The 13,948-nt window shown below is 39.9% G+C and overlaps 1 protein-coding gene across 2 annotated transcripts in view; it reads left to right on the top strand.

Moving 5' to 3' along the window:
• ADAMTS12 (ADAM metallopeptidase with thrombospondin type 1 motif 12) overlaps positions 1-13,948 on the top strand; it is a 157,363-nt gene that overhangs the window by 98,273 nt on the left and 45,142 nt on the right. For both annotated transcript variants that reach the window (XM_062612884.1, XM_062612885.1), the window contains 4 exons: positions 1,258-1,350; positions 1,540-1,685; positions 2,504-2,673; positions 10,855-10,988. In XM_062612884.1, coding sequence (XP_062468868.1) covers positions 1,258-1,350; positions 1,540-1,685; positions 2,504-2,673; positions 10,855-10,988 — 543 coding nt within the window. The remainder of the gene's footprint in view (positions 1-1,257; positions 1,351-1,539; positions 1,686-2,503; positions 2,674-10,854; positions 10,989-13,948) is intronic.

Here is a 13,948-nt window from a genome sequence, read left to right as displayed (position 1 = left end):
GTTGCTTTCTGTGAGAATACCAGTGGAAACTGCTACTGGGATCTGCTAGTGGCATCCTTCTTACCAGATCCTTTCTTGGATGACATGTACAGCTCCCCCTGCTTCACAGATAGAAGCTGCCAGCTCTGTCCTCTCTGCAGTGCTGAACTCTTCATTTCAAACAGCCTCAGCTGAGACCTTGCCCAGAGCTCCATGGCTTTTGCTTCTGTTATTCCCAATGGGACTGCAGTCTCTCTGACAGCCCTGATTTCTCCAGCTTTCCACACAAAGCTCATTCAGGAGTTCCCAAGCATGCAGGACTGCTGTGTGCCAATCAAAAGAGAAGCTGGTATGCGTGTGAACTGAGGAGGGGGGACTAGCCCTTGATGTGTGCCCTCACTCTGTAGAGAATTGTTTTAATTGAGTGAGAAGACTTGCTATGAGGTAGCTGTAATGTTTATTTGCCCTTCTAGATCTTTTGAATCTCAGGAGTTTCTGTCCCTTCAGTGGAGTTGACCACTGCACCTGCAGCAGCAGCTGAAATGCAGTGCGTTACTGCATTAAACTGGCATCAGTGTCTGAGTAACTTAATATGCAGTCACTCACTAACCAGAGCCTTTGCTCCACCCAGCCCACTAGGCTTTTTTCTCTTCCAGGTAGCTTGGACTGCTTCTTTTAGATCATTCCTTTGCCATCTGTTTGGCTGATGATTTAAGAGACCTGTGTTTTGATCTATTTTCCCTCATTTAATTTTGGGACCTCCATGAATATTAACCTAACTGTTGTACTTGGAGATACGACTTTGTGTTTATTTTCTCGGCTGGCTTCTCTAAACTTCTTTGGTTTCACTCTATGTTTTCAGGTAGACAGCAATGCAAATTTGAAGATTGTACTCATTAGTACTCATCAAATGAAAATCATAAACTCTGTTCATCTTCGCTATAAGCAGTTGTGCCCAAACTTTGCAAAGCCATTTTTCCTGTGTGTAGCTGGGACCTGAGCGGCCAATGGGAAAAATACTAGCTCAAGTAAAACGTAATTCACTTGGTAGAAAGTATTTACCATTTTGTATTTGTTAAGTAGTTTCTCCTTGTACACTAATGAGGAGTAGCTAAATCTGGTCCTAACTTTTGTGGAAAACCCTGAACATTTGCTTTTGAAATTACATTCTTTACAAGGCTTTCTGACGGATGTATAAAACTACGGAAGGCTTTTGAAAATCTTGGCCATAGGGGTTCAGCTTTGCTTCAGACTGCTGCAGTTTTCTTTCTTTTCCAGAACCTTTGCCAGACACTGTGGTGCTCGGTAAAAGGCTCCTGCCGCTCCAAACTGGATGCAGCTGCAGATGGAACTCGGTGCGGAGAGAACAAGGTGACAGTTCTGCTGCCTACAAAAGGGTGGTGGAGGATCCATCAGTAGCTCTGCTATTGTTCAGTGTGAAAGAGGAGCATCATGTGACATCTCACTTAAATTTTCAACCCTGAAATAACAAATCATTCACAATAACATTTTCCTGCAATAATGATCTTAGGCTGTTTGTCCTTCCTCTTCTCTCTTCAGTGGTGCTTTTCTGGTGAGTGCATTACAGTAGGCAAGACTCCTGAAGCAATCCATGGCGGATGGGGTGTTTGGTCATCCTGGTCCCATTGCACAAGGACGTGTGGGGCAGGAGTTCAGAGTGCAGAGAGACCCTGCGATAACCCAGAGTAAGCTGAGTGCACAATCTTTTCTTACTTTTCATTCAAGATCTTTGAGACACTTATGACATTGGAAGCTCTTGTGTGAAATGGTTATCAGCAGGTGACACAGCAAGACAGACCCTGAACACCTCTCATTCCCTTACCTGTGTGAAACTCATTACCTCATCTTATATTCTTTAATCCTTACCCTCCATGGAGCTTATTTGTACACAGAATTAAAAAAGCCCTAAAACTGTTATTTAATCTTCAGGCTTTGCATAAATAATAGAAATGTTGCTTTAATAATACCACTGTGAATAAACAAATGGCTTGAAACACTGGGTGAGAGTAATAGCTAGTGATCTGTTCAGAGGGAAATCAAGGAGTCAACTGTTCACGTTCTGTTCTAGTCATCAGCTTTGTTCAGACAGGAGTTGATAGCTACAGAACATGAAAGGCAGAATTTTCTAATACATATCTAAGTTCATGAAAACCCTACATATAATTTTCAGAAATCACTAAAGAGGGTGCCTAACAGCAAAAATCACCTGGCTTTTCTAGAACTATCAAACATTCTTGAAAATATGGTGTTTTGGGGAAGTTAATTTGTTGTAAGCTCAGCCAGGCAATTCTTTAGGCTCAGCACTTCCTTGTTATGCAGGTTTTTTCTGAATCTCTGTGCTCCATACTGATGTGTTTGGGTACTTGAACATGTGAGTGGTATCTCTGTCCTGCCAAGGATTCAGATTCACCTTGTTATCCCACTGGAACCTGAATGACATTGCTCTTTTAAAACTATTTTTAACCCAGAATCTCATGTTGCAGTCTGAATGTTCCTTTTCTAGGCCACAATTTGGAGGGGACTACTGCACTGGAGAAAGGAAACGCTATCGCATGTGTAACATCAGCCCCTGCCGAAAAGACTTGCCAACCTTTCGTCAGATGCAGTGCAGTGAATTTGATACAGTTCCCTACCAGAATGAATTCTACCACTGGGTTCCCATTTATAACACAGGTATGAAGCTACAAATCTTCTAATATCTTGCATAAAAAGGCAGATTTACAGACCTATGAGAAACCCCTACAAGGGCAAGAAGTCACTGAACTACAAGTCTTTTAATCGATCAGAGAGAAAAATCTGGTGTGCCTCCATATGCAGGTGTGCCTTTTGTGTATACACAAAGGCAGGTATTCTCCACACACAGCTGTTTTAGCAAAGCTGTGGTAATAATGGCTGTGATTGTAACTAGCCTAGTTCCTGTAAGGATATTGCACTAAGGAAAGCTATTGGAAATTACATTTATACTAATTGTTCAGGATAGACCTAAACTGTCTTTTTCATTGTCAACCACAGAACCACAGAAGTAGAGTAGTATAGTGTAAAGCTGCATGTTTAGGCCTGCAGCATCACTGCACCCAATAAGCAGAACTGTTCCACTGCACAAATGGAGCTTTACTACTTCCAGACTCAGACCTGTATGGTAAGTACACCTGGCATGACACCAAGGCAGTAATACCTCAACAGGTTCAGTATTGCATTGCCCTGTATTGTAGAGACAGAATGATGCCTCTGCCTTATAACTTGCTTTATAACAGCTAGCTACTAAATCCAGGGGTAATAGTTACTACCATGCAGGTTGATTCTTGATGTATGCATAAACGTAAGGTGTAGATTATCCAGTAGAAGCTAGCAATATGATTACTTTACTTTTTTTAATAAACCAGCTAGGGAAGTGAAGCTCAAGATTCAGCCAATGGTATGATAGGCATGTTTATTGCATTTTCACAGTTATTGCCAGTTCTGAATAGGTTTCCTAAAGTTCAGCTACTGTTTCAATTTCATCTAACAAACACACCATTGAAGGTGAACCTGGAGCAGACAGACTTCCAGGAAAGTACCTGATGAAAGAAAATATGGTTGATAAAAGGACTTTTTCAGAAGAGCTTCCAATAAAATAAACCATGATAAATACTAACAGCATAAGACTTAGTCGAAAGCCAAACCTGTAAAATGTTTTCTGCAGACTCATAAGCTGTTTTCTGCATGCTCCTGTCCCTGAGGACTGGAATTCCAGTCCTCGCTGTTAGTGTATTGCTGCAGCGTAGCCTTAGTTCTGTTCATGTCCTCTCTAGGGCAGTGCTATGGAACTGGTAGTTCTGCATGTGTATTTGTTGCAGGTCTCCTACTAAAAGGCATTAAGAACCATGAATAAAATGCTTCCTGCACACTGGAAGGCATGTCTATTATGGTGTGTCCATGCCATATTTCAAAAAGAGCCAATTTGAGCTTTACAGATAAACCATTTATCTTTAAAATGCTGCATTGTTGAGCCTAATTTCATCTGGAACATCCTAGGTTTTGGTGACCTTTTGCAAAAATCTGTCAAATACCACGGAAATGTATTTTTCTCTGACTTAAAAATCTTTTTGACTATTTTTACCTGTTTTCTTGGCAGCCAGAATTTCAGTCTAGAGTTACACATCTCCCTCATGATCTGTGAGGTCCTTCATGTAAGAACTTCATTCTTACATTCCATTAACAACGTTTGAAGTGTTTTCTTGCTGCTAAACTCCTAACTTTCAAAAATCCTGGCTTCCTCAGGTAGGCAGGTGTTTCTGGGAACTCTCATCTAAGCCAAATCGTGTGCTGATCCTTCACCTGATATCATCATTGTATGATTGAGGGTGGGTGAGCGCACTGCTTCCGGTCATGCTGAGCCAGTGTTAACTACTGCACTGAAATACACCCAAGAGTTTTTCAACCCATTTCAGTTTCAGATTTTCTGTCATCTTCACTTGGTTGCTAAAAGGCTTCTGGTCAAAAAGCTCCAGAAGTAAGGTCATAAAACAGTGCTCTCTTTGTGAGATGGAGCAGTTTGAGCCTTCCTTGTGTTTGTCTTGTATTGCCACCACCCACCGCCCCCCCCCCCAAAAAAAAAAAAAGAAAAGACATGATGTTTCAGAGCTCTGGAGACTTATCACCATGTCTAGCAAATGTGTACCAACCTGTCTCAGTGTACACAAGCTTCCCTTACTTTTCCTTTTATCTGGTGCAGTCCTATTTCAAAGTCTTTTCACATCACTCACAATTTTCCCTCCACCCGTTCCTTTTTCCCAGGATCAACTTCACTCCTAATTTCTCTGCCTTCTTCCTCTGAGTGGTGCTGAGGGCTAGGGAATGGAAATAGTGGTCAGTTCATCACGCATTGTCTCTGCTGCTCCTTCCTCCTCAGGGAAGGATTTCTCACACTCTTCCCCTGCTCCAGTGCGGGGTCCCTCCCATGGGATATGGCCACCTGTGAACTTTTCCAATGTGAGTCCTTCCCATAGGCTGCAGTTCTTCACAAACTGCTCCAGCCTGGCTCCCTCCATGGGGTACATCCTTCAGGAACAGACTGCTCCAGCATGGGTACCTTCAGTGACATGCAGTCCTTCAGGAACAGACTGCCCCAGCATGGATCCCTTCCATGGGATGCAATCCTTGAGGAACAGAGTGTGTGGAAGCATCTAGTTGAGGAGGTGAAACCCATAGCTAAACATTTTGTGACATTTTAGACATTCTGTGTTCCTTCATCCTGCTGGAAAAACAGTAAATTATCTAGATGGTCACAGTTCTTTCTCCTGGCTTTAATTTCTTAGCTTACATAAGCCAGTTCTAATGAGTGTCATGTAATTAAACACTGTAATAATGTCCTTTTCCTGTTGGGTACATTGTACCTTCACTAGAGGACAAAGGCTTTTTTTAAAAAATAGCTTATGAGGCAAGATACAACAGGCAGCTTTAACAAACAACCTAGAAGAAAATCAGTGGATGACATCTTGCTGTTAACCAAAACTATGTTTAAGGTTCCAATTGAGATATTTTTTCTTCTGTTTTCAGTGAATTTGGACCTGTTGAGGAATTTGCATACTCTTATTGTGGATTAGCTGTGGAGCACAGAAAGCTGTGTGCTCCAGCTGGAGCACCTGATTAATCCCAAGGAGTCTTCAGGTGAAGGGCACTTCCAAGGAAAGATGGCTAAAGCAACCAGCACCTCTGACCAGGATATTTTCTGAATTGTGACCCCACACTTATTTATTTCATACCATTTGAGAAATTACACTCACTTGAATCTGATAGCTTCTTAGTGCTTAACTTCCATATACTAAGTATGAGTCCTACACTGAATCATGTATCTTTCTTCTCTCAGTCAGTGTCAGGATCATCTCCTATACTGACAGATAGGAGTTATGCTGTGTTTTGTATTTCATATTTCTTCCAATATTTGTCTGTATAGCAAGTAAGATGTTTACTGATACAGTCACAGGGGCTGAGCTAACATCAGGAGATAATGTTTTACTGTCAACTGGTTTGAAAGTAAACTTTTTGGAGACGCAAGCTTGATTAAAGTGATAAAGTAGCTTTGACTCAATTTTTTCCCTTGTTTTGTATGTGTTTGGTAGTTTTATTTTCTAATATTCTTTGGTTTGGATTTCCTCAGCCAGTTTTGCATTCTCAAGAGGTGAGAATTTGAAGAGAAGAGGGCCACTTCTTTTCTTCCTTGTAAATTAGGAAAAAAATATTGAATCCTTATCTTCTGCTGGCAGGCACATCCTTCTCAGTCAGGTTAAGCTGAATCCTTCCTGCAGGTGAACTCATGGGAGTCAACTGTGAGGGAAAGAAATTTGAAGTGGGAAGTGAATATGTTCCTTCCTGTTTATCTTCATGTTGCTCAGTTTACACCTGGTGAATCTGAACTCCATTGTAATGTACAGGGGGAAAAATACCCACATGCTTGAATTCTAGGATTTGTACTCAGCTTTGCTGGTTTGCTTCCTCAGTCCCATTCTTATTACAGTGACTTACCTAGTCACTGGGCACTTACAGGAGTTGTGTCTTGGGATTCCATGACATCTGGGTTTCTTCTATCTATTAGAGGATTGATCCTGAATCTGTTCAAATCTGCAGCATAATCTTGGTGCAGGATATGGGCACTACAGATAAAAAACAGGATGTAATTTTTTAGCCTGCTGAGTGTTGGTGGCATCTCAGCTAAAATCTTATGTCCAGCTAGGAGTAACACTGCTGGAAGCATTCAGCCAAGCTGGAGGAGGTTTACAGCAAAGCAACATGGAAGTCCAGTTATTTGAAAAACACAGATTGAGAAAAACAAGTTTTGCTCTAGAAAAAGAGAAAATGGAGTGTGTTATATGCCAGCTGCCTCAAGAGATTTTCTAAGGGTATTTAGCATGTATATCCTTGAGCTCATAGAGATACAGGCTAGCAAGACTGCATGGCTCCATGCTTGGGTCTGGAAAAAGGTGTGGAGATCCAAGCATTTCTTTGCCCTGGTTAACTGACTTTGAAGATCAGTATCCCATGGTCTTACATCACCTCAGTTTGAATGAAGCTCTTCTGCTTTCAAACTTGGATTTGACATCAAGTTCTGTGTCACTTCATACCACAATTTTCCATTCTCTCCACTTAAGCAGTACAGGAGTCATCAGAAAGAGATGGATCTAGCAGTTCTTCATATCATGAAAGGTAGAACAAGCAGAAACAGTCAAAGCAGCACGAGGGAACTTCGGGTTACACATTAAGAAATCTTAATTGCTTTGTGGGTGGTTAAACATTAGAGCAGGTTACCTACAGGGCTTGAGGAATTACTACTATCATTGAGGGTATAAATACAGTCTATGCAGGAGAAGTGGCTTTGATCCTACTTTGGTGTGGAAGGATGGGTAAAATCCTGTAGGCTTTACTCAGGCAGAAATCATCTCTGTTTAAATGGTGATTCAGTGTGCTTTTCCTGGTTCAGAACTGTGCGAACACATTTATTACTCAGTGTTTGCAGATTAGATCTAGTGGTTCAGGCATGTGCTGGATTGCAAGAATTCCTGTATATTTTGGCCTAAAAGTTACTAAGATGACAGCCTTTTTGCTAAAGTCTCATCATGAATTAATCAGATTTGCTGAAGTAATTGAAACTAAGCCAGCTGCTTTGATGAGTTCCTTCTGAGCAACTGTAGTGCTCATATTTATGTCAGTTAAGTCTTTTTAGATTTTCATGACTGAAATAAGTTTTAGAAAATCTGAATTCAATGTCAGTCTTTGCTTTCAAATTCTTCCATTGATTTGGGAAATGTGTTTATTTTCCTTGTGTGTCAGTTCACCTTCTGAAAACAGGAGACGAAAATACTCCGTACACCTATATAGTTTCATGTTTAAAATCTTAGACTTTTTAAGGACAGTGGCTGATTCTAGTACAGCTAGTTTACAGTCCTGGAATAATGGAGCCCTGATCTTTTGTCAGGCTCCTTCACTCAGCTGTAAAAGAATGATAGATAAGCAAATAATTTTAGAAAACTAATAGCTAATACAGTGCTAGGGTAATGTGCCCTGACCAGCTTTCTATGCACATGAAATACCAAAATAAGTTAAAGAATGATGGCAGAATTATAAATACTGGATAGAATTGAGTTTGTTGGGAGGGAGCAGTGTCCTCTCACTTGCAGTGGTGTTCAGCAGAAAACTGATAGGAAGAAAAGCAATACAAAATTTGTGGGTACACGTAGGATCTAATTTTAGGTCAGTTACTAGAATTAGGAATATCAGGAAAGCTTTCATGTCCAGAAAACTCTTCTTTGAATCACAAACCTTTGCAAGTCTGAAAGTTTCCTTGTTATGTATTTTTACTTTTTATTTTGGCTTATCAAGGTAGTTATCTTTCTCTACAAACTTTTTCTGAGTTATATTCTTAGAGCATCATAGTTATGAGTTAATGTCAGCAGGCAGAACTGCCTGCTTTTTCTTGCTCAGTGATTTCTGAAATGAAATTGAATACCATCTTGCTATGTATGTCCACACACACAACTAGGAACGAGGTACAGATATCAGACTGTTGCTCTACATATATTTCATTACAAACAATGTAAAAGCTGAAATGGGTTTCTGCAAAGTCTTTGTCAGTTAGGATTGATTCTCTGCAGGTAACAGACTAGATGGAATTCTGGAATTCTCCTTTCCATAAGAGTATTGTGCCTTGTGTTTAAAAAGGTGCATTGAGAAAGTAAGCAAGGTGGAACAAAATTTAGAGCACTAAAATAATCAAACTAGCTACATGGCCAGAAAATAATTTCTGCAGATAGAAGTAAAATTACTTGTATTACTTATCATGACGGCTCTTGTCAGACCAAATGATGGGTGTTGTGGCTGGCAGTTTTCACAGGGGAGCTGAGGGCTGGTAGGGATTACAAATTTTATGTTCTTGACTGAGACTCTTACATAGCTCCATCTCTATTAATATTCTTGAACATGACTCACATCACCTTGAATTCCACCAGTTTTGTAACGTTGGTCCATGTGTGTCCTCTGCCTCTAATAACTCTGTTGCCCTTTATGAAGGCAACTTTGAGAAGCCACAAGCACAACATTATTGTCAGTGCTGAGAGTCCATTTTAGCTCCACTGACAAGAGGGAAAACGCAAAAGTCCTCATTAAGGTTTTGGATTTCCTTTAGTGCCCCTTTTTATTTTTTGGATGCCACTTCTCTAGAGATCCTGTCACGTCAATGAGTTTCAGTCTTAAAGCTCAAGCTGTGTAGGATTCAGTCTCCAAATATCTTGCAAATATTTTGGGGGCAGGAGCTGCAGTCACTTTTGTGCGCTGTATGATGTTGTGTAAGTGTTGGTGCTCTATAAACCAGAGCAGGGAGAGCAAATTTTCCCCTTCGAAGGAGTAGATCTGTTTGTAGGAAATTGTTTAGGTTTTTTGCATTACCAAAAGTTTGAAATTCTCTCATTAGTAGAAATTCCTTCAATTTTAAACACAGTTCTTTGTATGAAACAAAACAAGTCAACAAAACAGGAGGAGGGAGAAAGAAATTCATTGGCCATGATGCAGGAAATACATAGTTATGCTTCATCCTTCTGAGATGAAGGGAGCAACTTCTGTTGGCTCTGTTATGCACATGATAAAATTGTCTCTCAGCAGAGGCACCTCTGCAACACATAGAGAGATTGTATTAAAATGGCTCAAGAATGGTGCCTTGAAGTCCTAAAAGACTGGCAGTTTTAAGGCCTACTCATTTGCTCAGCAAGGCATTTCAGCTTGCTGAGCATGAACAAAGTGCTGTGATGCGTGTCTAGACCGGGGTCTTGGAATAGAACAAAATGAGAAGACAGGTCCTCTGTTGCTGTCTCTCATTGGTATTTTTTCCAGTCAGATAGCTCTGGATCTGCTGGATGGTTTCCACAGTGTGCTGTATGGGCATGGATTATAAATCTTTCCTTTGACACTGGATTCAGTTCTAATTCTTCTTCCGCGTGCACAACTTAGTAATCAAACTTGTGTCCTTTGACTGAAGCCATGGTTTCAAAGTTTCTCTTTCCAAAGGACCAGTGTTTATGAGGCAGAGCAGTGTATGTTTGGCTCCTCTTACTCCATGGGTTGAATAGACTAAGGCTGGTCCATTACAGGAAATCTTGCTTCAGAAACCCACAGATTACTTTTGCTGCAGCTTTTCTCTCCCCTGTTGCTTCCTTGCACATCTATCCAAGAGCAGCCTACGTCTTGTCAGACTCACCAATATTATCCCCATTTCATAGGTTGCCAAGCAGGAAAAAAGTCCAGTGTTTGAAATAATTTATTAAGTGCCAGCATATAGCTGAAAATAAGCACTGATGTGACACTACTGACATGCAGAATATCAGAAGCAACCACTTGACTGCTCTCTGAGGGAGACTGGCAGCAGTGGTGAAAAGCTGTAAATTACTTCTGAAATCAGTCATCAGCTGATGGAAAACTGTTGCTTTTCAGCATCTTTGGCCATGTCACCCCCAGGTTCCTCCTTTCCCCTCAATTGTGACTGCTGGTTTTACTGTTTTTCTGTCCCTTTGCCCGTCACAGCTAAGGTCCTCATGACTACTGCTTGACTGAGCCAGCTGCCTGTAACCACACCAGTGATTGAGAGCATGGAAGCATGAGGGCACCAGCCTCCAGCAGCTTCTAGAAGTCCACAAGTGCCATTTATCAGGCCTTTTCACTGTCTTTAGCAATACAACCGTCTCTCTGCTAACTTCTAATTACGCCATCTCTGTCAAATGCCAGGGAAAATGAGTGCATGATGGAGTAGAAACATAATGTCATTCCTTGTGCATTGCAGTACAGTGTCCCACTAAACTGTTTTCTGAGAAAACATCTTTGTTTTCTTTTCAGCAAACCCCTGTGAGCTCCACTGTCGCCCAATAGATGGCCATTTTTCAGAAAAGATGCTTGATGCAGTCACTGATGGTACTCCTTGCTTTGAAGGAAAACGCAGCCAAGATATCTGTATTAATGGCATGTGTAAGGTATTGGGTATGTTTGCATGTTTCTTTCTCTACGGTTTTATTTTATGAAGTTTTGGGAAAACTTTTTATGGGCAGATTAAGAATTTTTTTTTGAGGACTGGGGCCAAGTACTCCATTTTACCACATTCTCAGTGATCATGGAAACAACTTTGTAGAAACAGCTTTTCCAAGTAGACATAAGAGTTGTTTCCATCCTTTTAATTAATCCATTAAGCCTGAATGCTCATTACTTCTGGTCCATTTTAATGCTTCTCTTTCTTTTTCCATTATTCTAAAACATCAATGTAAGAAAATCTGTTTGTTTCAATTTAACATTACACATTATGTAGGAGTTCTGAACTGACTTGTTATAGTAAAAATTATTTCAGTTTACAATAATAAATTGAATAATGCTGTACAATGAAATAACAGGCAGACATAGAGTATATAGTTCAGAAGTGAAGAATTAACATTCTCTGCATATTTTGCATCTTGATAGTAGGTGTTTAGGATGATGTTTGTTTGTGGCATTTGAAGGTGTGTTCTTGTAAATTCTATAATACCCGCAGTCCTAATTTAGTGAATTAGGTTTTAGTGAATTTCTCATAAATAAAATGAGTACTTTACTTGTAGGGGATGTATTTACAACAGTTTATTTCTTCAAAGTGGGGATTTGTATGCTGTACCCCTTGAAGCCTGATAGCTTTTTTGCTTTTAACACCTTTGGAAACAAAAGCAGGACTTGGTGTCTTGTGGAAACTATATTAGCTTACTGTAGGGAGCTTTGGATTGTATGTCTTAAGTCACTGTATCATATAAAAATGCAACTAGATGGGACTTCAAGAAGTCATGTTGCATCTCTTTTGAGAATCATGTTCCTTTTTTGACATTTTTTACATTCTTTTCTTGAAGACTTCTACTGATGGAAACTGCATTTTTAATAGATCATTGGTATACCCTCTCTGAAGACTTTCTATTTTGGTAGGATGCCAGCGCCTTAAGAGAGCAGCAATAAAAAATTTGTTTTAAGCTTTCCTAGCAGGACATGCATTTGTTAAAGGGCATTACCAAGACCCTGCTCAAATTCACAGTGAAGAGATTCTGCTTGACTTTGCTGAAACAGGATGGGCCTTTTAACTATCATGGTGAAAGACTTGACCTGGACTTGAACAGTTCAAGACAGGTGGAAACATGTCCTTAGCAGACTGAAATGTGTCGTAAATGCTGCATACCAAATCTGTGCTTTTGACCTTGGAAGAGGCCAAGTGGTACACTCAAGAGGCTGTCTTTATGATGTTGCACTTCTGTTTTCTGATTTTCAGCCCAAGTGGACTGGGATCACTATTGTAATTTTAGTTTCCATGTGCTTTCTGTATTGAATCTTGCCTGTGACAGTCAAATTTATACCTGTTAGAAACAGCAAAACTTAATTAATCAGAAGAGATAAAACAGAGGTGAAAAGACAGCTAATTCTAATTGCGCTTTGTAGGTATTAGATATACTTTAACATCAATAGTTTTGGGGACTCAAAGTCTTTCTAAAAAATTCATCCAAGGTGCTGGTGCTATCATAAATACAGTTTTGACATCATTTCACATGTTGATTGCTGCTTCACATCTTAGGACAAACAGGTTTAACTGGAGTCAGAATCATGAAGTGAACAGTATAATCATACAGCTGCCACAAATGAGACCAAATTATGAATATAACCCAAATAGCTCACATTTCTAAAAGGCAGTGTGCTTTTATCTGAAATAGGCACGCAGTATAACACTTGAGGAGAAGCATTTTCAAGTATCTCTATATAATTCACTCGCATTTTAGTCCAGCTAGTTAAACACAATGCATACATTACAAGTCATGGTGAATAAGTCTGGAAATGCATTTAATATGATTAGTCTGGTACGTCATTCTTGTACTCCAATAGGAACATGTTGTTAGTGATGTGAAAGAGGAGCTCACAAACATTAATGGCAATGTCTGTTAAAGTGCTGTGCTGGCTTTCAGTACTGTATCTCACAAAATCACTTCACATTTCTTCATAGAGCTAAAATAATACTTAGGTCTGAAATTGAGCAAAAGGTTAAAATGGTGACATGTTGTACATTAGATCCACTGTCCATATAGCTTACATGTGTTTGGTGTGCAGTGTAGCTATTTTTTAACAACTGAGTTCAGAGTTTTCTTAGTGGGTATGTCAAAACAAGATAGATTCAGTCAAGAATTTAATCTCCTAAATTCAGCTGATTTCAATCTGATTTTGTAGTTTGCCATGGTTGTGTTAAAAGGAAACAGAAACAATTGTCTTATCTTGATGGCTAAATGTGGATTGAGATGCCTCATTTTAGCTGCCTGATGTGTACTGGATGTTTTCCTAGCCACGTTGGCAAAACCATAATGTGTGTCTTCAAGTAGGAAATAAATACAGACAGACACTAGTGCTGATCCACTTGGTCCTTACAATTTGTTCAATATTTGGGTCCTAATCTTTTAGAAGCTCTGCCTATACCTCAGTGCAGAAGGAAGCCTTATCAGTCAGGTGTTGTTGGCATGGTATTCCTTTAGAACTTGCCTTGTAAATTCAAAGACAAGCTAGAAATATTAACTCATTGAAGGTCTGGCACATACAATAGCTGGGTCTTCTTGCAGCTTTGTCCTTACACAGAAGAGGATTTGCCTAACAGTGTAATGCTGTTAAATCACTCAGTGCTGGAGCCAGTGGCTTCAAAGTGGCATCTCAAATCTATCTACATGCCTTCAGTTACAAACATGTTTTTTGTTCCAAGTGGAGTAGTTGATAAAGGGATGAGAGATGGAATCCTCTTAATCTTTTTATTCCATTTGAACCTAGTCTGGCCTTCCTTCAGGTATCTGCTTAGCCCCCATCCTGTCATGATGTCTGACTTATAAACAGCCTTGAGTGCAGAGTCAACAAGATCTGTCAGTAATTTAATCTAAAATCAAGATATACCATGAGTAGT

This window comes from Pezoporus occidentalis, unplaced genomic scaffold, assembly GCF_034315485.1.
Source record: "Pezoporus occidentalis ecotype Australia unplaced genomic scaffold, CSIRO_AGI_Poc_V1 ctg162, whole genome shotgun sequence".
NCBI classification, from domain to species: domain Eukaryota; kingdom Metazoa; phylum Chordata; class Aves; order Psittaciformes; family Psittacidae; genus Pezoporus; species Pezoporus occidentalis.
The sequence above is the reverse complement of the archived record's forward strand: the minus strand, read 5'-3'. Positions and strand labels throughout refer to the sequence as shown.